A 27,670-nucleotide genomic window follows, 5' to 3' on the forward strand; every position below is an offset into this window, starting at 1 on the left:
GAAATTAGCCATAGAATGAGAATTATCCCTAACACCTTCTCCACCCACATCTCTCTAACCTCCCGAACCTGTCTTCACCACCTCTTCCAACTTCCGCAAGATCCGCTCCTCTCTCACATTCCATGCCGCCAAACTCCTAATCTCCTCCCTTATTTTCTCCCGCCTCTTCTACTGCTCCTCACTCCTCTTGGGGCTCCCTGTCTCTCGCCTAACTCCCCTAAAATCCATCTACCACTCCTCTATTGGTACTCTGTCTCCTCGGCCCTTGAGACTCCATTTCTTCCTCTCTCAACTCAACTGGCTTCCCTTCCTCTCACAACTGAAATTTCTTTTCCTCTGCCTTGTCTACAAAACTCTCCATGACCTGCCCCCCCTACCTTTCTTCCCTCCTCTCTTTTTATTCACCCTCCCGCTCTCTCCGGTCAGCAGACCTCTACCTCATCTCTGTACCACCAGCCCCATGTGCCTCCTCGTGCTTCCGCTCCTTCCAACTCTTGGCCCCCCAACATTGGAACTCCCTCCCACTCCCCATCCACTCCTCCCCCACCTACTCATCCTTCCGCTCCTCCCTAAAAGCCCTTCTTCACTCCCCCCCTGACTCCTCTGCCCCTCTCCCCTTCTTACTCCCCCCCCCCCCCCCCCTCCTTCCCCTCCCTCAGGACCTCAAACTCGCCACTGATACCACTTGAACTTTAAGGTCACCAGACCACTCCCACTCCCCTTCCCCTCCCCCCTTCCTCCCACTCCCAGACCACAATACAAACTCTGGAACCCTCTTCACCTTCCCCCACTCTCCCCCTCCTCCTTGTAAATTGTTCTACATGTTGTTCTAATGACTTGATTCATTTTTGTAATATGTTTCTCCTACTCTTGTACCTGTTATATTGTAAAGCGCTTTGGCTTAAAGCGCTATATAGATTCAATAAACATACAATGTTTGAGATATTTGTCAGCACAAATCCAGGGAATAAGGCACTTATTTTGAATGTATATAAAATATTGCAGAAGTAACTCTCGCTTCTCCCCTATCCTACAGATCTCGCTGGCAGCACACCTTGGGGGAGCAAATATCACAAATTGAATGGGAAGGGCTGGGAAAAGATATCCCCAAGTATGCCCGCTCGACTCAGATAAGGGAATACTGGTATAAGCTGATGGTTCAGTGGCACTATAGCCCGGCACAACTGCACAAAATTAAAACAAACATTTCTCAACAATGTTGGAGGCAGTGTGGTTTATCAGAGGAATGGGGACATGTTTGGTGGCGTGTCCGAAATTGACGGGTTATTGGGTGTAAATTGAAGACTTTAAGGTGCAAATATGTGTGGCTGTCGGGCACAGTACTATGAAGTCTAACCTTTTGTTGATCCCTAAAATACAATTGAAAGTGTTCTCCAAACGGACTGGTGTTAGGGAGAATTCTCATTCAATGGCTAATTTCCTTTACCTAGTGAGTCCCCCAGCAGCTTTGCTGGATTTTTCTGGAGTTCTTTTTTTCACTTGGTAAGAGTGTGAGCTTTTCCCCCCACTCTTACCCATGCTTTGCCATGTGTGTTTCATCTGCTTTTTGTGATTGTGGACTCTGGAGTATACCACTTCAGTAGCCCCCTTCTTTTGTGTGTTACACAGCACCTTCAGTGCAGTGACACAGGGTTGGCTTTTAGACTCCGAAACCCCCCCCCCCTCTGCCCCCGACTACATTTCTGGGGCTGACTACTGTCCCCCAGAAAAGGGTAAAGTTGCCATTAACTTTACTTAGTCATTTAACCACAGATCCAGTACACCCCATCTTACATGGAGTACTGGAAGGGGTTAATCCTTAGCCCTTTTCATCTGTACCTCCTAGAGCATTGTTAAGCTCTTTTAACATATAGACTTGGCTGGTGGCAGTGATATCTACCCTAACGTTTCTACCGCGATATACTATATAAACGTGGTATTGTTTTAGGCTATTATATTAGCCTCGAACTTAAACCCGCTTGACCAAATACTTTTTCTTTTGCCTCCGGTCGGGTTTATTCGCCATTTCTTTTTGTTAACGTCCTTCTTGTGTTTTACTTTGCGCAGCAAACCAGGTTTGACTTCTTTGTTCACTGTCTTTTGGCGGGCTTCTGCCAAGAAGCCCTCCTCTAGACGCCTGGGTGTCTAGGAGGGCTGAATGTGAGGGAGGGGTGTGTTAGGACAGTTTTTCTGAAGTCCAGTTAAGGGCCTAGCAAAACCATTCTACTGAGGCAGTACAAGACTCCACTCTTAGTATTAGGCTGTACCACCTGAGTTCGGGGTAGCGTAGACAGAGCAGCCAGGCTTATTTTCGGAGGGAGAGAGGGCAGTAGATGCAGTACAAGTGAAATTGTAATACAATTGATCCAAAGAAACACTATGTATTGTAAAAATAAAGGATTTATTCAAATACTGGTAGGCCCAGCTAAATTTAGGGGTTAAGTAAGTACTAACACATTATATGAAATCACAATATAAAACACAAAACTATACTTGAAAGTACACAGACCCAAGTATAGACCTTATTTGGAACACCCAACAGTAGTTCTAGGGAAGTCAAAACCTTGTTATACACATTTAGTATAGGTCAAGCCTATTCTTTGGGAGTAAATGACCAATGGTTACTTTTAGATTACTTTTGGTAATACAAGGACAGTAAGCCCTTCCAGTTGTACAGTGACTCTTGGAACAAATCACATAAACGGTCAACTGGACAATATACTTTTGGTGAATAGTGAAACACTTATTCTACGTGCAGTAAAAACCTATAACTACTTTTGTCATAACACAGTTATACCAGGTGAGTAAAACCTAAGGATGTAATATACACTTACAGATGCTTTGGAAATCAGGGAAACCAAGATTGAGGTAAGCAATAACTCTGGTAACTTGTTTTGGATGGCACACAGCTAACACAAGGTAAGTAAAACCCACTTACTTTAACTTCACAATGAAGGGGAAAGTAAAACCCAATGTCACACTTTACTGAATAATTATTCTAGGTAGGCAACAGCCTAATGTAGACTTATTAAGGACAGGCTAGCAGCAAGTCAGGGGAAGCAAGACCCAGTTGGAGGACACTCATACAATTACCCTAGAGGAATAATCTGGTGAAACCAACACATTACTCTTGTAAAGAGGCACAACCTAATCACAGGAGAGTAAAATACCTTCGAGGGGATTGGGTCCTCCGACGTATTCCATATCTATGACATGTAATCACCACAGCTGTGCTGCTTCGGAAACTTTTTCTGCGTCCTGCGTCGATGACGTCTATGCGCCGCCGTCAAGGACCTCGTCCGACGTCATCCAATGTGATAAGTAGGACGCACGACGCCCATAGCCTCAGTTCCGTTTTTTCCGCGAACGTGTTGCTTCGTGCTTCTCGGTTTAAACGCCTCGACTCTTTGGAGTTCTGTTCTTCTCGGTTCTTCGAACCTGTTCGTTTGTGAAAATCCTTCTGAAGATGTCTACTTCGTCTTCGACCCCGCGTCCGGGTTTCAAGAAGTGCGGGGAGTGTGGGTCCAAGATGTCGGTGACGGACTCGCACGACGCCTGCCTCTGGTGCCTCGGGGAGGCCCACGACACGGATGACTGTATCGACTGCCAGTCGCTCACGTCCAAAGCCTTACGCGAACGTAAGAAGAAGTTGCCGGTAGGTCGGGTGTCCAAGCCCCGGAAGTCGAAGTCTGCGGGGCGTTCGACGGATGATTCGAGGGGTGACTCTCCGTGTCATCATCGGAAGTCTCGTGGGTCTCCTTCTAGGAGTCGGTCTCGCCACTCCTCTGCCTCTTCGAGGCATTCTCGGAAGCGCCGACATCGGTCGTCTTCCAGGTCCTCTTCGGAGGGCTCTGCCCGGCACGTCGCTTACCCCTCGGGCCGTGCGACGCCGGAGGAATGGGCTTCCTTCGGGAAGCAGAAGTTGGCGATTCTTGAGTCGCAGGGTACTCAGCCGTCCGCGCCGCCGAGTGGGGTCGGTCGTGTGAGGTCGAGAGACACCGCTCGCAGGAGTGGTCGGCACGAGTCACGGGAGAGGTCCCGTTCGGACAAGGGGACTCGTTCTCGACGTACCCGTTCCAGGTCCCGGTCCTTGACGCGTTCGAGACCGTGTGCACCTGTGAGGTCTTCGAAGAAGGCTTCGAAGTCTGTGGCGTCGAGGGCGTCGACAGGTTTTCTCGAGGCTCTGGCTCCGAGGAAGTCGTCGATGCCGTCGACGCTCAGGTCGTCGAGGGACACGCTCGGGGCTCCGGCCTCGAGGGCTGTGTCGACGCCGCCGATTCTGGAGGCGCTGCATCTGACGTCGACGCTGATTTCCTCGACGTCGACGCTGATTTCCTCGACGTCGACGCTGATTTCCTCGACGTCGACGCTGATTTCCTCGACGTCGACGCTGATTTCCTCGACGTCGACGCTGATTTCCTCGACGTCGACGCTGATTTCCTCGACGTCGACGCTGATTTCCTCGACGTCGACGCTGATTTCCTCGACGTCGACGCTGATTTCCTCGACGTCGACGCCGATTTCCTCGACGCCGAAGCCGATCCTCTCGGCGCCATGGACGCCTTTCGTGTCGGAGGTACCCCAGGGCACGGGTGGACCCCCTAGGAAGGCTCTGGTTAAGAGCAAGCACTCTCGAGTGCCTTCTTTTCGCCACCTGGACTATATTTCAGAGGCAGATGAGGATTCTGATGGCCTGGTTCCTAGTCAGGTTCCGGATGACATTGTCTCGGGCCATAGTCAGTTTGACGAGTTGCGACAGTCACTGCATGATGCCAGTGGACTGGACACCTCTCCGGAGGTGGAGTTTTGTAGGCCTGAGCCTGGCTCTCATGCTGATTCCTCGTACCGGCGCCTTATGGCTAGGGTTTCTGAGTACTTGGGATGGTCTGCTCCCCCAGGGGAGTTTGTGCAGGATGATCTGACAGACATCCTTGATGTTGGTCCCCCAACTGACCCGGTTCTGCCGTTCCATATGTCTTTACAGAGAAGGGTGGCGGCGGCTTGGACTGCTCCGGAGAGTCTCCCGGCGGTGGGCAGATCCTTGTCGCGAAAATACCGTCCAGCCAGTGGCGACCCCTGCTACTTGACCAGGCACCCCACTCCGGAGAGTTTGGTGGTGCAGGCGGCCACGGCCCCGGCGAAGCAGGCATCGTACCCTACCATCCCTCCTGATAGGGACGACAAACGTTTTGATGGCTGGGCGAAGAAAGTGTTTTCTTCTGGTGGTATGGCGCTTCAGGCGGCCAACTCCATTTGTGCCTTGTCACGTTTCACGCACACTCTGTGGAACTGTGTTGCGTTAGCGGCTGAACATGTTGCCGAAGGGGATGAACGGGATGGTTTCCTTGCTATGGTCCAGGATGGTAAGGATGCCATGTGTGAGTCCGTTCAGTCGGGTTTGGACTTAGGTGAATGCGTCAGTAGGTCCATGGCGGCGAGCACCGTGATACGCAGGTTTGCGTGGTTGCGGAAGTCGGGGTTTGCGCCTGATGTGCAGTCCCGGCTCCTCAACATGCCCTTTGATGGTGAACACCTTTTTGGCAGCAAGGCTGACGAGAGCCTTGAGAGGTTGCAGACCTCAAAAGCTGCAGCGAAGTCGTTGGGCGCTGCAGTTCGCCAACCTCCGCCTTTTCGTCCTAGGGGACAGCAGTGGAGGGGTGGTTCCTTTCGCTATTACTCCTCCTTCAGTAAAGCGAGAGGAGCTGGCAGTCAAAGAGGCCAATGCAGAGGTACCAAAGGTGGACGACAGGGTACCCGTGGTGCCAAGGCCGCTCGGGCAGTTGCCTCTTTGCCCTCAGGTAACGCCGCAGCCGCTCCCACTCAGTCGTGAGGCCATGTCCCATGGTTCGCCGGTTGGGGGAAGGCTGGCGCAGCATCTTGTAGAGTGGCAAGCCATTACTTCAGATGTGTGGGTTATGGAGATCATAACCCACGGCTACTGTCTTCCTTTTCGGCACAGGCCTCGCGACAATCCACCGGGGAACCTCTCTTTGCAGAGTCCGGATCCGCTCCTTGCGCAGGAAATTCAAGCCCTGCTGGAGAAAGGCGCCATAGAACTGGTGCCTGTAGCGGAGAGGAACAAGGGATGGTATTCCCCTTATTTTTTGGTTTCGAAGAAAGGCGGGGGATTGAGACCCATCATGGACTTGCGCGGTTTGAACAAACTCCTCAGGAAGGACAAGCTCAAGATGGTTACTCTCTCTCAAGTCCTCCAGGCCCTTCAGCTTCAGGACTGGTTGGTGTCACTCGACCTCAAGGATGCTTACTTCCATGTGCCGATCCATCCCAAGCACAAGAAGTACCTGAGGTTCGCGGTTGGCGACTCGCACTTTCAGTTTCGGGTCCTGCCGTTCGGATTGACCTCCGCCCCGAGGGTTTTCACCAAGCTCATGGTGGTGGTGGCAGCGCATCTCAGGCAAGGGGGGGATTCACGTCTACCCCTACCTGGACGATTGGTTGATCAGGGGGAGCTCTCCCGAGCAAGTCCTGGATCATCTGTCGGTCACCTGTCGCTCCCTTCACAGGCTGGGCTTCTCCCTCAATTTAAAGAAGTCCCATTTGACGCCAACACAGCGGCTCCAGTACATCGGAGCAGTGCTCGACACTTCCCTGGGGCAGTGTTTTCCTCCCCAGGTGAGGGCTCTTCACATTCAGCAGATGGTGCACAAGTTTCAGCATGCCCAGACGCTCCCAGCGTTCGAGTTCTTGAGGTTGCTCGGCCTCATGGCATCCTGCATTCTTCTGGTGCCAGAGGCTCGCCTGCGGATGAGATCTTTGCAGTGGGCACTCAAGACGCAATGGTCGCAGTCCTCCGGCAGGATGTCGGACTCGATTCAGGTGCCGTCCTCGGTCGCCCCGGACCTTCTGTGGTGGGCCATCGAAGGCAACTTGATGAAGGGGGCTCCATTTTGGCTTCCCTGGCCGGAGGTGACGATCGTGACGGATGCATCCCTCACGGGATGGGGAGCTCATGCCAACGGGCTGACAGTCAGCGGTCGTTGGTCTCCGTCGGAGTCCAAACTCCATATCAATCTGTTGGAGCTGAGGGCCGTCAGGCTAGCCCTGAAGGCTTTTCTGCCGTCTGTGCGAGGGAAAAATGTCCTGATCCTGACGGACAACACAGTGGCCATGCACTACCTCAACAAAAAGGGGGGGGCAGGATCACTTCCTCTGTGCAGAGAGGCGATGCAGCTCGAGTTCTTGGCCATCCAGCAGGAAGTTTCGATCTCGGCAGTTCATCTGGCCGGAGCTGAAAACGTGACGGCGGACGCTCTGAGCAGGCAGAGCGCGATCTCTCACGAGTGGGAGTTGGCTCAGGAGATTCTCCTGGAGATCTTCGCCCTTTGGGGGACCCCTCAAGTGGATCTCTTCGCCTCCAGTGTCAACCGGAAGTGCGAAAGGTTTTGCTCGCGGGAATTTCCTCCAGAAGGAGCCTTAGGAGACGCGTTCGTGGTGGAGTGGTCATTCCCGCTGCTGTACGCGTTTCCTCCAGTCCCCGTCATCCCGCAAGTGCTGCGGAGGTTACGGAAGTTCGGTTCCCGGATGATCCTCATTGCCCCGGTGTGGGCTCGGAGGACGTGGTACCCGGACCTTCTCGACTTATCCATCTGCCCTCCACGTCGTCTTCCCTACCGAGACGATCTGCTCTCACGGGAGTGGGGTCAGGTTCTCCATCCAGAGGTCAGATCCCTCAACCTTCACGCTTGGCTTCTGAAAGGTTGAGGTATAAGGATTGGGACCTCCCTGAGGACGTGATGGAGGTGTTGCTTTCGGCCCGAAGACCGGCAACAAAGTCTCTGTACCGTTGCCGTAAGTTCTGCGACTGGTGCAGGGTTCAGAATGTGGATCCTTTTGCATGTGACATCCCCATGGTTCTGTCCTTTTTACTTTCTTTGGCCCACAGGGGCTTGCAAGTGGGTACCGTTAAGGGTTACCTGGCGGCGCTGTCCATCTTTAAGCGCTCGTCTGAAGAGTGTTCTTACTTTAAAATCCCTTTGATTTCACAGTTCCTGAAAGGGCTCACTAATGTGTTCCCTCCGTCACCTTTCCTGGTGCCCGGTTGGGATTTAAACCTGGTTCTTAAGTTTCTTATGGGTGCTCCGTTTGAGCCTTTACATTCTTGCCCTTTGCAGCTGTTAACTCTGAAAACTGTGTTTTTAGTTGCGGTTACTTCCGCTCGCAGAGTGAGTGAGTTACAGGCACTTTCAGTTAAGGCTCCCTTCACTGTATTTCACAAGGACAGGGTTGTCCTTAGAGTTCGTCCTTCTTTTCTTCCGAAGGTAGTGACGGAATTTCATTTGGCCCAGAAGGTTGTTCTTCCGGCATTCTATCCTCCTCCGCATCCTGGTAAGGAAGAGGAGAGGCTCCATAGGCTTGATTCTAGGAGAGCTTTAAGCTTTTATGTTTCACGCATGTCCCGGGTCAGAGTGGATGATCAACTCTTTATTGGTTACGCTGGAAAGCGTTTGGGGCAAGCTGTGACGAAACAGACTTTGTCTCGCTGGATTATTTTGGCCATCTCGGAGTGCTACCGTTTGGCGGGTAAGGACCCACCGGCTGGCTTGCGGGCACATTCTACCACTGGTATGGCTGCGTCTACTGCCCTGCAGAGGGGTGTTCCTATTCGCAACATCTGTGATGCAGCCACCTGGGCTTCAGTACATACATTTGTACGTCACTATTCCCTTGATTCCGTCCGAGCACAGGATCTGGCCTTTGGCAAGGCGGTCCTTTGCTCTGCTATTTGATTGGCTATTCTACATTTTGATTCTAAATTCTTTCCCTCCTCCTTGCTTTGGTACTGCTTTGGGAGTCTGTCATAGATATGGAATACGTCGGAGGACCCAATCCCCTCGAAGAACAAGTTACTTTCTTACCTGGTAACGTTCTTTCGATGGGATGGTCCGACGACGTATTCCATATCGCTCCCGCCCTGCCTTCCCCGCTACAGAATTTCTTTTGCGATTGCAGTTTCTCCAGCATGGGGTCTGGCATGGATTCACATGCTCATGAATATTCCCCGTCGTCAGGCTGGGAATCCTCGGTAAAGAAAAAACCAGTATCAGTTTCGTTTCTGATCTGTCTTTCGTAGTAATAACCAATCACTGGTCTCTGCGTCATACTGACCACAGCCAATGACTGCCCTCTACCTAAGCACCGCCTCTGGCAGCCATCTTCAGATTTTTACCGCACGTTCATGTGTTGGGATCCTCGTGCTATTGCTCTCGAGCGTTAGTGCTTTTTTTTTCGCGCTTTTTCACAAAAAACTTCGATTCTTTCGGTCAAAAGAGCCTCAAGCTCCACCGATCCTACATCCGATCAACGGGGACCCGTGTCGGATTCATCTGTGCCCCTCAAGGGTGAAGATTTCGTCGAGCTACGCTTCGGAGGACTCCAGAAGCTTCTCAGGCCCGGTCTCGGAGATGGCCCAGGAGAAGGGAAGCTCGACGCCCGGAAAGCTGTTCAGGGTCTGCCCTGGATGCCAGCTGCAGAACGTCTTTAAGGAGGACGAACACTCTTTCTGCCTTTACTGCCTTCATGAGGACAAGACGCACGTGGAGAAGGACTGTGCGTTTTGCGGCAACATGTCGGAACGGACCATGAAGGACCGCCATCAACGTCTCGCCAACTGGCTGGAGGGTAAGAGCCCGTCTGGCGAGAAGAAGAAGAAATCCGAGCGGTCTTCTAAGACCTTTGAGGGCGCCCCGGCGACGGGGGCCCAACATAAGGCCAAGCACCGCAAGTCCGCTGGCACCGGGAGCGCCGAACGGTCGGGCTCTACGGGCGCCAGGCAGGGCGCACCCTCCCCGGCACCATCAACCACGAGCCAACGCTCTGGGTCGGGTAAGAGGAAGGCCGAGCACCCGGCGAAGCTCCTGGAGAGGCCCCGGTCGAGCTCTAAGGCAGAGGAGGAGCGTGGCAGTGCCCCCTCCCTCAAGGATAAGGCGGTGAGCGCACCTAAGGTGGTGAAGGCCTTGATCCATCCGACCAAGCCCTCTATCGAAACGGTCGCGGCGGCCCTGGCTCAGCCTGTGGTGGCTGCACCAGTGGTGGCGACCTCAGGGCCCAGAATCTCCCTGCCTCCTCGGAGGGAGTCTTCTTTTGTGCCCATCGATAGGACCCCCGTGAAACCCTCCGTGGGGAAGAAGAAGGGGGGGCAGGGCGTCGTCGTAGATTCGGCCTCAACCTCAGAAGAGGAGCTGATCGAGGTCTTAAGCCACGGCCTAGGCGTGGAAGAAGGCCAGCCCGTCGGAATGGACCCCGACGCAGGTGACGACGACGACATCGTCGAGGATACCGACGGGGCCCCTGCTCGCCCGTCGGACTCCCCTCTGCCAGCGCCGCAAGACAACTCGGCGGCCATTTTGTTGGCCATACAGTCCTTATGCTCCGAGATAAGGACGAGGCTACCGTTACCGACGGAGGAACCTCTCCCGTCGGGGGATCCAGAACCGGGACCTTCTGGTGTTCCCCCTACCAAGAAAAGAAGGATCCATCCACCACCTCCTTTTCAACCGTCGCGCCCCGTCCAGCCCTCCTCCCCGTCCACCCGAGGGGATGATACGGGGACTGACACGGCAGCGACGGGTACGGACGACGAGGATTTTCCGTCGTCGCCTCCCACCAGGGCTTCTCCGCCCGACGAGATCGGATCTTTCCACTCCATGATCTCCAGGGCTTCCGAGCTTTTCCAACTCTGCCCTGAGGAGAAGAAAAAGGAAGGCTTCCTTTATCAGCGGCCCGAGGCCAAGAGGAAGACGGTCCTCGCAGTGCCTCTGTTGGACGACATTTGGGATGAGGGCCTTTCCCTCCTCAAGAACCCTTCCACGACGCCAGCTAGAAGAGACCGGTACGAGAAAAAGTACCGGGTCCCGGACACGGCCCCCCTATGCCTCCGGGCGCAGCCTACCCCGGATTCCGTCATCTCCGCGGCAGCCAGGAAGAAAGCGGGGGGGGGGTGCGGCCTCCACATCGACTTCCCCGCCGGACGGCGAGGGAAAGAAATTGGATGCTATGGGACGTAGAGTCATCTCGTCGGCAGCGACGACGATTAAAGCGGCCAACGCCTTGGCTATCGTGGCCCGCTACGACAGGGAGCTCTGGTACAAGATAGCTCCCCTGCTGGATTTTCTGCCGGACGACAAGAGGGCTGAGGCCCTGGAGATCCTGCAGGAAGGTGAGGTGGCCTCGGACCACGCCATCACCGTGGCGACGGACATCGCCGACACTGGGTTCCGCCAGCTGGGCAACGGCGTTTGCCTTCGACGTCGTGGATGGCTCAAAGCTACGGACTTCCGGCAGGACGTCCAGACCAGAGTCCTGGACATGCCTTTCGACGGGAACAACCTGTTTGGGAAGACAGTGGACGATTCCCTTCAGGCCATCAAGGCGGATACTGAGACGGCCCGGGCCCTTGGAGTCCTGCAGCAACGACGGACGCCCTTTCGGAGCGGCGGAGGCAAGGGCGCCTCCAAAGGTTCCGGCGGCGGTTTCGCTTCCTACCGTCAAGCGGCCCGCTCGTCGTCGCAAGAGGCCTACAGAGGACGAGGCAAGTCTAGCGGACCCCGCCGTCGTCGCCAAGGAGGTCAAGGCGGCAAGGCCGCGTCCAAGCAGGATTGAACCGGCCGTGGGGTCGGGCCCCCACCGAAGCACCCCGGTGGGAGGCCGGCTGGCGGGCTTCGTCAGCGTGTGGGAGTCCATCTCCACCGACCGTTGGGTGCTGGACGCCCTGGCCCGGGGCCACGCGCTCGAGTTTCAAAGAAGGTGCCCGCGCGTCCCCCCCGTGGCCAGGAAAGAACTTCACGTCCCTCAACTTCTCCTGGAGGTAAAGGCGATGCTCAGAAAGGGCGCCATCGAACTCGTCCCAAAGAGGCTTCGGGGCTCCGGAGTCTACTCGAGATACTTCCTCGTGAAGAAGAAGACGGGAGGATGGCGCCCCATCCTAGACCTGCGACGTCTGAACAAGTTCATCAAGGCGCAGAAGTTCCGGATGGTCACCCTCCAGCACGTCCTGGGTCAGCTGGAGGAGGGAGAATTCCTATCGTCGTTGGATTTGGAGGATGCCTACTTCCACATTCCCATCCTAAAGGGGCACCGAAAATTCCTCAGATTCGTGGTCCAAGGGCGTCATTACCAGTTCAAAGCCCTTCCCTTCGGACTACGGTCGGCACCCAGGGTATTCACCAAGTGCCTCGCACCGGTGGCGGCGCAGCTGCGCCGCGAGGGGATTCACGTCTACCCCTACCTGGACGACTGGCTCATCCGCGCCAAGACGAGGGAGCTCGCCGTGGTCCACACGGCAAGGACCGTCCAACTCCTCACGGACCTGGGATTCTCCGTGAACTACGCCAAATCCCACCTGGTGCCCGCGCAAGTCGCACTGTTTCTGGGAGCGAGGCTCGACACAGTGTCCCTTCTGGCCTCCCCGTCGGAGGAGAGGACCAGGACCATCTTGGGCAAGGTGCAACGGATGTTGGTGGCCGACGCGGCCAAAGTGAGGTCCATCAAGTCCCTCCTAAGGATGATGTCTTCCTGCATCTACCTCATTCCCATGTGCAGGCTCCGGATGCGCCCGTTGCAAGAATTCCTGGATGCGCGCTGGATCCAGACGATGGGCAGCTTCGAGGAAAGGATCAAGCTCGACGAGAGTTTCCGACGAGCGATACGGTGGTGGGGCACCCGCGCGCATCTGACGGCGGGCATGGACTTCCAGACCCCAGCCCACCAGGAGACTGTGACCACGGATGCCTCCCTGGAAGGGTGGGGAGCGCACACCGAAAATCTGCACGCAATGGGACTCTGGCTCCCGACGGAGAAGTCCCTGCATATCAACGTCCTGGAGCTCCGTGCAGTGTTTTGGGCCCTCAGGTCCTTCCTTCCGTCCCTCAAGGGCAAGGTGGTGAGGATCTTCACCGACAACACCACCACCATGTTTTACATCAGGAAACAGGGCGGAACCAGGTCCCCAGCGCTGTCCAAGGAGGCGCAGGACCTGTGGCATTGGGCCGTCGCCCAAGGGATTTTTCTGGTGCCGTTTCATCTGGCAGGGATAAAAAACACCATCGCCGACTCACTCAGCAGGGAGCTGCGCTCGTGCCACGAGTGGGAACTACGGCAGGATCTAGTGGATCGCCTCTTCCGACGGTGGGGCACACCCCAGATCGACCTGTTCGCGACGGCGACGAACACCAAGTGCCGGAGGTTCGCCAGCAGGTTTCCCCAGACGAGGAGCATGGGCGATGCTTTCTCGTTCCCCTGGGAGGGCCTGTTCCTCTACGCGTTCCCTCCCTTGCCTCTGCTAATCCGGCTCGTCAACCAGCTCAAGAGGTCACGGTGCAGGATGATCCTCGTCGCACCTGCGTGGCTGAGGCAGATATGGTTCCCGGACCTTCTGGACTTGTCAGCGTCCCCGCCGATCAAGCTGCCGGCGGACGCGGATCTACTCTCCAGGGAAGGAGGCGCCATCCTCCACCACGACCCGAAGTCGCTGAACTTGCAGGCCTGGCTCCTGCAGCGCTAGAGTTTGGAGGATACGACATACCGGCCAATTGCAGAGAGGTTCTTGCAAAGGCCAGGGCGTCCTCGACTCTTAAATGCTACGGACACAAATGGAAGAGGTTCTCTGTCTGGTGCCACGCACAGAAGATTAACCCTCTACGGATTACGGCTCCCCAAGTACTGCCGTACCTGCTGACGCTGGCCAAAGCTGGTCTGGCACACGCGTCCATCAAGATTCATCTTGCTGCGATCTCCCGATACACCAGAACCACGGGGCGGGCGTCCTTGTGGTCTCATCGTCTGGTGAAAGAGTTCATGAAGGGACTGTTCAGATCGTTCCCGCCGGTGAAGGCTCCGGCCCCGGCGTGGGAGCTCAACGTGGTGCTGACCAAGCTCATGGGACCTCCGTTCGAGCCTCTGCACTCGGCCCCGTTGAAGTTTCTATCGTGGAAAACAGCTTTTCTTGTGGCCATCACCTCCGCACGACGAGTGGGAGAGATCTAGGCCCTTTCCTGCAAGGCCCCGTACTTGATTTTCCACGACACGAGGGTAGTGCTCAGGACGCACCCCTCCTTCATGCCCAAGGTACCGTCGGACTTCCATCTCAACGAACCCTTGGTGTTACCTGTGTTCTTCCCGTCGCCTTCGTCGCCGGTTGAGAGGACTTTGCACTCGCTGGATGTAGCTAGAGCGCTGAAGTTCTACGTGGACCGCACGAAGGGTTTTCGGAAGACGTCACAACTCTTTGTGAACTTTGGACCTGTCAATCAGGGGAAGGCTCTCTCGAAGGCTTCCATCTCCAGATGGCTCTCCGGCTGTATCATGTGCTGTCACCGGTTGGCAAACCGACCGCTGCCTGGCCGTCCGAGAGCCCATTCCACCAGAGCGATCGCAGCTACCACGGCGTTCCTATCTGGTGTGCCCCTGCTGGACATATGCAGGGCTGCTACGTGGAGGTCGACGCACACCTTCACGAAATTCTACTGCGTCGACCGGGATTCCAGGGAGGAGTCCAGGGTCGGCCAAGCAGTGCTGCGCAACCTGTTCGCCTGAGGTGAGCCTGGTGAGGAGGTAAGATGCTTAATGTTGAGTTGATGTGATGCTTAATGTTGAGCCTTTGCCACCTCCCGTGGTTGTGCATGTGTGTACTGCTATGTATTCTTTATTCATGAGCATGTGAATCCATGCCAGACCCCATGCTGGAGAAGGAACAAGTTACTTACCTGTAACTGTTGTTCTCCAGCATGGGTCTGGCATGGATTCACATGCGAACCCTCCCGCCTACCCCTCTGCGGCTCTTCACTTGGTCATACTGCCACTTCACGTGCTTCCAAATCTGAAGATGGCTGCCAGAGGCGGTGCTTAGGTAGAGGGCAGTCATTGGCTGTGGTCAGTATGACGCAGAGATCAGTGATTGGTTATTACTACGAAAGACAGATCAGAAACGAAACTGATACTGTTTTTTTCTTTACCGAGGATTCGCAGCCTGACGACGGGGAATATTCATGAGCATGTGAATCCATGCCAGACCCATGCTGGAGAACAACAGTTACAGGTAAGTAACTTGTTCCTTACGTTCCGCAAGGCTTTGTGTCTGACTGGCAGTTGACTTATGTCACACGTTCTGGGGGAAAAAACTACAACTGAGGCTATGGGCGTCGTGCGTCCTACTTATCACATCGGATGACGTCGGAGGAGGTCCTCGACGGCGGCGCATCGACGCAGGACGCAGACGCCGAAAAAGATTCCGAAGCAGCACAGCTGTGGTGATTACATGTCATAGATATGGAATACGTCGTCGGACCATCCCATCGAAAGAACGTTACTAGGTAAGAAAGTAACTTGTTCTTCACATCTACTATCTTTTAGACTGGTAAAACAGTGGCTAAGGAAGAAAAGATGTTAACCATACTTTTAAGAATAGTGCATCACACATTCAAGATCAGTAAGAACTTTTGTAACTGTTCACTCTGAGAATTACAGTTACCCACCAACTCTACAAGTAAGTAAAACACTTGATTTCTTTTCTAGGCAGAAGTTCCAATCCCTTCAAAGTCTTTCCCTTAGAGCATGAGTGTTCTCGGTGGCAGAAGGGGGGTCACTAGAACTAGTGACCAACAGGCAGTGTTAGAATAAGTTCTTTAGTAGCAAAAGTCAGAGTTCCTTAGGAAAACTGGGCAACCAAGTGAGTACTTTACTTCTAAGGTCAGAAGAGGGTCCAGGGGCTTCACAGAAGACACCGCAGCAGGATTCTAGCAGTGGGACTGAGTGTACTGGACGAGGGACCTCCCAATCACAGAAAACACCCCAGGACTACACAGAAATCCCAACAGGCTTAAGGTAAGTATATACCCAAGCCAACAAAGTACCTCAGCAATGAAGAAGAGATTGCAGCAGGAGAACTTCAGGGACTGCAGCCAAATACCCGGTCAGTGGATTCCTTGTCCTGGAGACTGAACACAAGGCCTCAGAAGGGACTTTGCAGCAGGGATCGATGAAGAAGGCTCTAGGCAAGATTTCTCTTGCGGCTGAATGCGGTTCTGCGGGTTTGGCACCTTTTCAAGGAGCACAGAAGAAGACAGAAAATCGTGGTTGAATTCTCATTGTTTAAAAGGTCCAGCACTCTTGTGAGGGGACCTTTTGGACTCTATTCGTGTCTCTGGAGATACACCAGGATGCCCACGAAGTTTCAGCGAGATTCGGAAGACAGTGCACCGCGCAGTAGCTGGAGGTCCCAGGGTATTGGGATATTGCAAGAACGCAAGGCCGCAGCAACCCGTGGGATGGCTCAAAATGTAGGTCGTCTTGAGTCTAGTGGGTCTCACCAGGCTCTGGTTTCGGGTCCTCGTTTTCGGAGACCCCAGGTTGATTGGAAGGAAGGGCTGCAGCAGGCTCTGGTTACACAGCAGGCTCTCCGGTCGCTGGAAATCATTTCCGCTGCTTTTCCTTCGTCAACCTCTTTGGTTCTCTGTTCCAGTGGTCGACCTCACTTCAGCTTCCAGGTTGCCAGTATTTATCAGGAACTGCAACACAACCTCTGCATTCTCTCCCCGCATTTTACAAGACAGGGGCGTTTGGCTGTCCAATCAGGACAGCCAACCCACCACTGGGATTTGGCCCAGTTGAAGGAAGGGCTAAGACAAAGGAGGGGGAGGTTTTGGACTCCTCCCCCACTTCTGTGCTTACAGACTGACTGGAACCTGGGCGGGGTGTCCAGTGGACTCCCGCCAAAGACAAAACTCAAACAAAGGAATTTCCTGCCCTGGATGTCAGGGGAAGGAACAAGAAATGACAAGAAACACTAAAATGGCAGAAAAAGAAGACAGGGGCCATTTTGGTAAAATGAGCACCCTTAGGTGCCTTTACTGCAGCTGTGATTACAGCCCGCGGTAAAGGTGCACCAAATTAGTAAAAGGTATCACTGCCACCAGCCATTAAAGGTAAGCTTGTCACTGTAACATAATTGTTGCAGTTTTAGTGTGAAAGGGGATACATTGTATCTCCCCAGCACTCCACATAAGGTGTGGTGTGCTGGTTTCACAGAATAAAATGTAAAAGGGATCCAAAGATCCTTTCTACCCTTGGGAACTGTAGTTCACTCAAGGTTAGCACACGAAAGTTAAATGGGGAGCCTCTAGGGCAACCCAGCAACAACAGGCACTTATTGCCAATAAGTTGTTAGACATGATAACTTTAAAAAGACACTATGGAGAGTCTTAAAAATGACACCCATAAAAAGAGTTAAAGATTGGGTGAGTGTGGAAACCAGGAAAGGAAGATTTACCAGCTCTGTGGAAATCTTACCTAACAGGGTGTAGTCACCCCCTGCACAGGGTATCCTAGGAAACCCAAGTGGCACTTTGCCATGATTGGCTGAGGTGGTTGTCTGGGCTGGACAACCCCCCTGCTGCGTGATTGACAGCCAGGCTGTGTGAATGGGGGATTTTCGCATAAAAGGCAGGTCTCTTGGGCTAGAAGTCAATCGCCACTGGAACTACAAGGAACCGAAGAGAAGCGGAGAAGAAGTCTGCTGCTGCAACTATCCCGTCCCGGTGAAGCCCTGTTGCAGTCCTGAGCTATCTACCCTTTGACGACCAGAGAAGATCCAGTCCGGAGTCTTCTTCCCTTGAGCCTCACCTACAGCCAGAGGATCCTCTTCTTGGTCGAAATCGCTACACACAGCTGTAGTGGTCCGGATAGCCATCTGAAGAGCATCTCCTGTTTTTAAGGAGCGCACCTTTTATTCACCGTCGCTTCTGCCTGCCTCAGCCCTGTGTGGTGCAGACCCCTCCAGACGTCGTCCTTCTTGCCGAAGCTCCAGGAACAGTGGGTCTGCAGGAAACTACCAGGAACAACTGCCGTGGCACCAGCTTCTTCATTGAATAAGGTACTGTGTTCTGCTTGAGGAAATCGGGTGAATCCCTTTCTCTTCCTGCAAGGCTTGTCCTAATCTTCCCTCCTTCTTATAACTTTTGCTTCCTACATTTTCAATATCTAAGTACTCCTGGCTACGTTGAATCGTGAACTGTCTGACTGTGTGATCCTCGACAACAGGAACCCGGTTCCACTTGACACTGGCTCCGGCCTATTGACTCTTGAATTTCTGTCCATGAGTGTTCTCTGATTGTCTGCCTTGACAAAAGTATTGCCTAAGATTTTTGCCCCCCAACTCTCTCTGGGTAACTCAGGTGCTAAGTGTGTTTTTGCCCCGGTAACATTTCTTGCCGCGGATACGCGTTTCTTTAGTAAAACCGAATTGTCATTACTGTCAAAAAGTGATCGCATATGTATTCCCGGTAACGTCTTTTGTTTCATAACACCGGTCCGTTAAAACACAGGGTACTTACCTTGAAGTAATACTGTACAAAGTGAATTTGTTGGTTGTAGTATATTTTACGTGTGGTTTTGAATTCCTAGAAGTGTTGTGTTTATAACAAACGGTTTAAAAATAAATGTGCTTATATTTTTTACCTGAAACCTTGAGTCAGTGTTTGCTTGAGTCGCAGTAATTGTGGTCCCTTTGTGTAATCTCTGCTACTGCTCATATACTCTTGAGATAAGTCTGGCTGCCTCGCTACTGCTACCACTTTAACAAAGTAGTACAGCCTTGTACCAAAGGTAAAACTTGTATTTCCACTTGTATTCTTTCTTGTGTGTAGTGGTCCCTAAGGGCACTGCACAGGATTCTGCCTAACAATGAGGATATTTGGGAGAGATTTCTGGAGTTATAAATGGACGTTATGCTAAAATTTAAATTGTCACAAATTAAGATATATTCAGTTTTGTTTGTATACTAATCTAGTACAGAAGGGGGTGGGTTGGGTATTATTTCTCTACTATATTGGTTAATCATTTGATATTTTTCTTAAAATAAAAATGGAAATACAAAAAAATAAAAGAATTACAAATCTTGCTCAGTCTACCCTCCCGAAGAGGGAAATGGGTCCAGTGGTGAGAGCTCGGATCCAAAAACAAGTAAGATACAAGTGGACATTTCCATTTGGGTTGCTCTTCTCGTGGGACGGCAAACAACAACGTATTACCAGCTGCAGTGAAGGCCTGAGTATTTTGCGTATTGAAGCAGAGGCAAGTGTGGGAGTCGTGCACAATCAACAAAACCTATCTGTAAGAAATAGACCATGGGGAGGGGTCAAGGGTGCTGCGCAGTGGATAGGAGGGTGTGGTCCCCTTGTAAGTCCCCCAGAGACCCTGGATGATCAGTGGTTTACCTTATGATATGGCATTTATAACGCGCCTATACACAAGTGTTTCAAGGCTCGAAACACTTATGGAAATGTTTTGCAATTTGGTAGCAGCAGCTTTATAAGAGTTGGAGTGAGGCCCTCACGACAGTCCCAGTTGTACTGTGCGTCATTTGGAATCCTCAGGCGGATCTTCACATACCCTTAACAGTTTATATATCTGGGAGGTTTTCAGGTCGGTTCCAAGGGTAAAATGTCTCTGGGATCCATAGGAACTTTGACCTGGCCCAGGAAACTGTTACCTTTTTGATTTAAGGGAATGTGTTGGGGAAAATGGGGTTAATAGTTCAATTGTGGGGGTAGGAGGATAATGGGAGGAGAAGGGAGGGATCTAAAAGGGATAATCCATGGAACCTATATTTGGAATTGGAGGGGAGTCGATACCTTGTATAACATGAGATTTGGGATGACAACGGTGATGGGCAACGAGGCAGTCTGATGTAAGGGATCATGATTCAAATTGTTGATGTAATACCTGGGAGTTGAAATTCCACAGTGAACAGACAAAAGGTGGATCAATACCTTCACAGAGACAAACCTGAGATTGTGGCTATACAGGAAACTCTTATTCGAAAGGTTGATAGAGGCTTAAGCTGCGTCTTATCTCTGTGTCCTCCAGGGAAATGCACATGATGAACACAGGGGGTGGTGGGGTTGTTTCATTGCATGTCATAACATACCAAGCATAAAGTTCTATGGAGTATTCTTTGGAGTATGCCAAGATAGTATGGGTCGATCTCTTTGTTGCAGTACAAATTGGAATATATTCCTTCATTGTATACATATATGCCCCGAACATTGGTCAAGATGGTTTCATACAGGAGGTTTTGTGCCAATGGGATGACTTTGCCTTCAGAGACATGATACTAATGGGAGATTTCAACTTGGAGGATAGAAGTAAATACCTACCCCAGGGACAGGTCGCTCCATCTAATGCCCTTAAACAAAGGTTAGAGCATCAAAAACTTAGTGACGCATGGAGGGCTATTCAACAGAATGAAAGGGGGTTCACTTTTTATTCTCCTGTCCACCAAACATTCTCCTGAATAGATTATGTATGGATGTCGGGTCAGATGCTGGGGAGGGTGGTGGCACTAAAGCTGGGATCTTTATCATTATCGGATTATGCCCCCATTTCAATCCCACTTAAAACTCCCAGCCACTCAAAATGGCCTTTGGAAGTGGGCCATCCCAAATGAACTACTTAAGGCTAAGGTGATGTCGGAAACAATAAGGGATAAGATTAGGGTATACTTTGAGGACCATCGGACTTCCGACACATTGCCAAACACAAATTGGGTTGCATTTAATGTGGCCATAAGGGGAAACGTTTTGGCTTTGAAATCTCGAAGAGAGAAACAGTTGAAGCAGATGGAACTAGAATTGGAGGCAAAATTGAAATCAATCGTGCAGACAATGGAAAACAATCCCAAGAGAGCCACTCTGAGGGCCTATAGAAGTACGAGAAGTCAATTGGAACGCCCATGCACTATTATATGACACAGAAATTATATAAAAGCTAACAAAGCGGACCGCCTATTGGCAAATGCTTAGGGAACAAGAAGCTGCACAGACGGCTGAAAGGCTTAGGGATGCAGAAGGTGAAAGTATAACGGAAAGCTCAGCAATAACAAAAACAATTTACGACCTATTATCCCTATATTCTTCAGACTTTCCCTTAATATTCTCAACACAAATACTTGGAGTCCATACATATATAATAGATCTCTCCCATGGAGAGGGAAAACTTAGAGTCAACAGGTGGAATAACGCCCACTATGGCAAAGCAAAAGTGGTCCTGTTCCCTAAGCCGAACAAAGACCAGGCCTTATGGGGATCATACCGCCCCACCCCTCTAATATTGAAGCAAAGATTTATACAAAAATATGGTGGATAGGTTAGAAGAATTGCTTCTTAACGGAATCGCCCCGAATCACTCAGGATTCATAAAGAATCGCCAAACGTTTGACAATACTAGAAGGGTATGTCATCTAGTGGAGAAAGTATCTAAGACAGGAATCCCAGTGCGTCTCCTCTTCCTCTCTGCCTGGAAGGCCTTTGATCATGTGGAGTGGTACTTCCTGTTGCTTACGATGGAATACATGGGGTTTGGATGAAGGTTTATGCAAATGGTGCAGGCGAACTACCACTCAGTCGATATGGTTGTCAGTAAACAGGCAATTAGCTTAATAAATCTATAATGAAACAGGAACTAAACAAGGATGCCCGTTGTCCCCTCGCTTTCACATATAATTGGAACCTTTTCTAAGACGTATAAGAAGAGAAAAAATGAAGGGAATATGATTTGGAGGGGGCGGGACACAAAGTATCAGCGCTTGTGGATGATAAGCTGCTTACGCTGACGGATCCAGCTTGCTCGCTGCCCGCTTTAGTTCAACAATTAAGGGACTTTGAACAGGTGGCAGGATTTAAAGTAAATATAACTAAATCTGAAATATTCAATCTTTCCGTTGGGGGAAACTGATACAAGCCCAGAACAGCTCGCTCTATAGATGGTCCCTAGCCAGCATTGTTTATTTGGGAATTAATTTAACAAAATAACTTGAGGCAATATACGAGGTGAATTATATACTGCTCCTTAACAAAATGTAATCGGACTAAAGTAGATGGGGTCCCCTTTCTCTATTTAAAATGCTGATTTTGCAGAGGGTCCTGTATTTCTTTCAAGCTTTACCGATACAATTGCAAAAAATATTGTTCAAATCACTGAATACAAGAATCACAATATTTATATTGAAAAATAAGACCGCAGCTAGCACTTAAAAGGTTTATTTTATTTATTACGTTATATAGTTCAAACAGAACTTTACATGTAAAATATCAACATTCAAACATATGCGCAATTAATTCAAAATATAAATTTAAAACATGTAGAGCCTTCAACGAAAATTCCCTAAAAATTCCGTGCCAGATACAATTACAAAATACCCTATTTAATTTGTTTTACAATTTCACAATTTTCATTCCTTCTTTCTAAAAATGATTCTATTTGTTTACATTTATGGAGCGCGCTAAGCCCTGAGGCATCACGGCGCTAGTACATGGCAAGATACAGAAACAAAAACAGTGTGCATATGGATCAAAGAGTCTAAATCAAGGAAGGGATTGCTGTGGTTCGCTGTTAGGTCAACACAAATGTTTTTAGCACCTTCCGAAAGTTCCATTATGAGCGTTCAGCCAGCAGGGTAAGGGGAGGTGGTTCCAATGTTTGGCAGCTATAGTCCAGGAAACTGGATCCACTGGCTTTAACACGTTTGAATTTAGGCTGGGTGATGCTGTTGGAGTATGCTTCCCTGGTAGGTCTGGACAAGTTGGTTCTGGTGAATTTTTGGGATAGGTAAGGTGGTGCATCATTGTTGATGGCAGCAAGGAATACAGGGGCTTAGCTCTTCCAGATTTTACCACATACTACGAAGCAGCACAATTTAGGCTTTTAAGGGATTGGTTTTCATTGAATTTGCAAAGGATTATGGGCAAGAATGGTTAGGGCAGTGTTTGGGACTTCGTTATCCAAGGCCAACGGACCCGAAAATGTACATATGAGCCAGATTACAGTTCTAGTGGGAGATACCTGGGCTGTATTTATAACCAAAATCGGTATCTCATCGTTCCCCCTCACCCTTTACTCATGTTTCGTTACCCCCAATTTACACCAGGATTGGAGGTGGGAGCCTTTGCGCACTGGAGGGAGGTCAGATTACGTTTTTGGATCTCGGGTCCACAGGTTAAAGGGGCAGCAAGTGGACCTCTAACCCTGTTTGAAGAATATTTAGTTTCCCAGACATGAGCCAAAAGTCTCTTAGCTTTGCTGTATAAAATATTTATGGAGAGTGCCCCACAAATACAGTGACCCTATATGATTAAATGGGAACTGACCCTGGGTCGTAACATACCACAAGATTCATGGGATTTCTTATGGAGAAATATTCCTAAATTAACGTGAGCATTACAATTTAGGGGAATGTGGTACAAGATAATGGTTCAATGGAATTACATTCCAGACACCCTACATTGAATGTTCCCCTTAGTTTTTCCAAATTGCTTGAGCGGATAAAAATGGGACTGGAGTCCTACTCCTAGAGTTATAAGGCAGTAACAATACACTGGAACTAAACTTAGTAAGTCTAACCCTAACATAAGACCAATAACCAGTGTTTAACAGAGTTCTAGTAGAGTAAACTGTTTAACTATTTTGGGGGCGAGTTTGAAGCCGTGCTCCAGATAAGATTTTGAGGTGGGAGTATTTTACGCATGATTTTTCAAATTAGAGCGTAAATGCAATTTCAAGAGAGTAAAAATGAGTTTTCTCCTCTGCAAGAGAGTAAAACTTATCCAACACATACGTTATGGGTATGAACACATTTTAAAAGGGTTCATGCTTTATTGTGTTGCTCGCTTAGCTGTCACAGATTTGGTCTTTCAGTTGGAAATTCACCATCATTCATAAGAAGGCTATGCTGCTGACAAAAGAAATGCTATAGTGCCCTCTAGTGGTGGAAAGTGTTTTTTTAATGAATAAATCAAAGCGTACATGGTACGCAGTACAAAATTATATGATCCGTATTTGCCATATTTACATGCGTAAAAGGGCAAGATACGCACGTTAACTGGTAGGCTGGTTGGAAATGTTAGTCAAAGTTCTCCAATAAGAAGCAATCGGCTCAATGTGGTAGTCTGTAATTTAGTCACACTTTTTAAAGTATTTAAAAAGTAAATGTACTAAGAAGAACATGGACTGCAAGCAGTACTGGATCTGTGGTAGACGCCAAACAGGATTCTAATATCCAAGTTTCACTACTAAAGCAAGGGTAGCTGCAGACAGGGACTTTATACATTGTTTGAATTAATGGGGACTACGGACACTCGAAATAGTTTTGTAAACTGTCCCCTTCAACCTCTGTCAAGAGGGACAACATCCCGAAGTAACATGTCTGATGCTCAGCCGTCTTGTCCGGCTACACCCATTGGTTTATAGGCTGTGTTAAAGGTACCAGAGTCTAAATGTAGGACATAGAATATTTATGCTATTGGGAATGTATGTGTTGGTTGGAATCTATTGAAATGAGCTTCCTGTGGGTGACATGCACAATTGACCATTGCAACCATTTTCTTTATGTGCCACAGATTGTGAGATGGCAGCAGAAGTGCCTCAGACACATCAGCTTAAACTTACAGAATTGAATTCCTTGTTAAAGCATTCACATCTCAGCCGGCTGGGGATATGTTTGATGAAAGATGAGGTAAGTGTCGTTACATTGTAGGGTGTGAAGGATTTCCACCTTTTGTCTCTTAAATTATTGTTCCATCCGCCCACCCCCCCTTAGTCCATTCTACGGCTTTATTGATGAAACAAGATAAAACCCTTAGCTGATGATTGCGATCTAAAAAGGGAGCCAAGCTGCATGAGCTGGTTTTCTTCTCCCACTTCTCTGTCACAAGCCCAACGGAACGTAGTGCCTTTTAGCTGCCAAAAGCAGGTTTGTTTAGAAGTGAATACCTTGCTGCCCACTTTGATTAGGGAGTGGTTGCTTCGAGTAGGGCAGCGTGAGAGCTTTATTCTTTTTGAGCCATTTATTTTGGTGTGTCTTTACATTGCTCTTTGCTAATGGATAGTGTTTTCCCTCAGATTACTGATCTTAAATATATTCCTGCCACTTCAGCTGATCATGGAAAACATATCACCAGCACGGGGTGACATGTGACTTCAGCATCAGGATCCCTCAGCGCCGGAAGTGACGTCGATGTTCATACATATGGCTTGCACCGTGACACCAGTTCCTTTTTTTTAAAACATATTTTTTTATTGAAATTTCAATCAATACAATACAGATATAACACATCATGGAGGTCAAAAACAATGTGATATCGAAATTCCGTTTTTCATAATTCTACAACTGTTGTACTTAACACTGCCATTTAATATTCAAGTGGAAAGTAATAGGGGAAGAAAAAGGAGAGGGGGGGGAGAAAAAAATGTTAACACATTGCACTCAACGTGATGCCTTAGTTTGATCACACTGAGAAGTTCAGCCGGTGAACTGAACATTTATTAATTCATTGTTTAGTAAGGTGCCTCAGGAGTAAAGCCTGGAAAAACATCTGCTCTTTGTCAACCACATGTTCCAAGAAAGGCCCCCATATATGTGAAAATGTAGGCATCTGTCCTGCTGCTAGCGCTGAAAGTTTCTCCATCCCCATCAATTTCCACTCTGTCACCCACCAGTAAGTGATGTATGGTCCCTCTGCTGCCTTCCAAAAGCGTGCGCGGGTGATTCGGGCTGCCATCAGTATTTGGGACATTAGTTCAGCCCAAGTACCTGACAATAGGATATGAGCCATCATCGGGGGCGGCTCCCAGTAATAGGACAAGCAAGTCCATAGGGAGCTGGGTGCCCGTGATCTCGTTTTTTAGAGCGAACCTCCAGCCAGAATGACTGTATTACGGGGCAGTGCCACCACATAAGCTAGGTCACCCAGCTGACCGCATCCATGCCAGCATCTGTCAGAGTAGGTGGAGTGTATTGCGTGCAGGCGCTGCGGGGACAAGTACCAACGAAAGCACAACTTGAGTGGCCCTTCCTTCACAAGGGTGCAGCACAAGCTTTAATGGGCTCTGGTCCATATCTATGACCAGGACACACCTGAAATTTCCAGGCCCAATTCCTTTTCCCATGCCACCATGTAGGGGAACTTCCCCTCTTGCGTGGTGTTTTCCAGAAGCTTATAACATGCAGATATTCTTTGTGTGTTTCCCCTTTCAGTACTTTAAGTTCAATGCCTGCTGGGGCACGGGATTCAGCCTGCCGAACCGCAGTGTTGGCCAACCAGTGGCGCAATTGGCCATAGCAGAACCGCTATGATTCTGGCAGGTTGAACTTCTCCTTGCACTCAGTAAAGGTCAAGAGCCCAGTGTCACCGTAGAGAGATCGCTGTCTCAAAAGTTGACCGGAGTTCCAGAGCTCAAAGGATCTTGCTTGTAAACCCGGGGTGAATGCTGGGTTTTGGGAATAGGTGAGTGTGGGCCCAGGCCCGATTTTAAACCCCTAATCCCAGCTCTGAAGCGGTGCTAGGGTGCTAGTCGGCATGGTATCACGCTGTCGCCGTGCCTCCTTAGGGAGGAATGGAAGATGACCCTGTGGAAAGGGGGATGCAAATTGGTCTATATCCTTCCATTTGGTAGCGTCGCCTGTTCCCGCCCAACCCAACATGGCGGCCACTTGAGTGGCCCGGTAGTACTGTGGGATCGATGGTAACCCTAGGCCACCCAGCATTTTCCCTCTTGTGAGAAGCTTGCGAGAGATGCGTGTTCTTTTGTGCTGCTAGATGAATTGTCCCAATGCCTTCTGTAGGTTGAGTAGTTCCCGTTCCGGAATGAGCACAGGCAGGGCCTGGAAAATATACAGCAATTTTGGAAGGAGAGTCAATTTGACAACACAAATACGACCTAATCACGAGATCTCCTGTGAATCCTACTTTTGAAGCAGTTATTTGGCTTCTTACCTTAGCTCTGGGACACATCGCCTTCAGCAGGCCAGAGTAGGTGGGAGTTTAGTGCACTGACAGGTAGGAGAAATCTGTATCCGACCATTGGAATGGGATCCTTTCCCGTAGGGTTGCCAGGGCTGCCAGCGTTTCTGTCAGGCCCATGCCTATAGATTTCTCATAATTTATTGCAAACCCTGAGACTGCGGCGAACTGGGCCAAAAGGTCAGTGAGAGCCAGCTGTGAGGTAAGCAAGTCCTTTAGAAAGCATAGCACATCATCTGCGTACAATGCCAGCTTGTGGCATCCCCCCATATCTAAAACCATGGATGTTAGGGTGAAGGCAAACTCTTTGGGCTAGGGGTTCCATAGCTAAGGCGAATACTAGGGGGGATAGAGAACATCCTTGCCTAGTCCCCTTACCAAGGGATATCAGAGAGGATCAACGAGAATGAACCCTGATGCGGGTGGCTTGGAACTGAACATTTGCAAGCACTAGCTCTCGGGAGGATAGCTTAGAGGCAACGTGCTCGCCTTGGAAGCAAAATGACACGGAGCAACACGGGTTCGAGCCCCGGGTCAGCGCTTAGAAACCTCTGGGTATTAAGCGCGTTATAAAAAAAAATCCTATCATATCAAGCTCAGGCCAAAGCCAAAGGTATGTTGTCCCAGTTTCAGATAGTCCCAAGACATACTATTGTATGCTGATGGGCGTCAAGGGATAATATTGATCGTTTCCCTGGGATTTGAGGGGCCAGGGCTATGAGATATTTCTCGGCGGATGTTATCATGGGCCGACCGATATTGTATGAAGCCTGTCTGATCATTATTAATTAACAACGGGAGAACTTCCCCAAGCCGCAGAACCATGATTTTACTAAAGAGTTTCACATCAGTGTTAAGCAGGG

The 27,670-nt window shown here is 50.2% G+C and overlaps 1 protein-coding gene across 5 annotated transcripts in view; it reads left to right on the forward strand.

Moving 5' to 3' along the window:
• LOC138468321 (exportin-5-like) overlaps positions 1-27,670 on the forward strand; it is a 2,334,215-nt gene that overhangs the window by 1,960,846 nt on the left and 345,699 nt on the right. For all 5 annotated transcript variants that reach the window (XM_069608827.1, XM_069608826.1, XM_069608825.1 and 2 more), the window contains one exon: positions 24,405-24,520. In XM_069608827.1, coding sequence (XP_069464928.1) covers positions 24,405-24,520 — 116 coding nt within the window. The remainder of the gene's footprint in view (positions 1-24,404; positions 24,521-27,670) is intronic.

Source organism: Ambystoma mexicanum, chromosome 4q, assembly GCF_040938575.1.
Source record: "Ambystoma mexicanum isolate Mex_15411 chromosome 4q, UKY_AmexF1_1, whole genome shotgun sequence".
Taxonomy (NCBI): Eukaryota; Metazoa; Chordata; class Amphibia; order Caudata; family Ambystomatidae; genus Ambystoma; species Ambystoma mexicanum.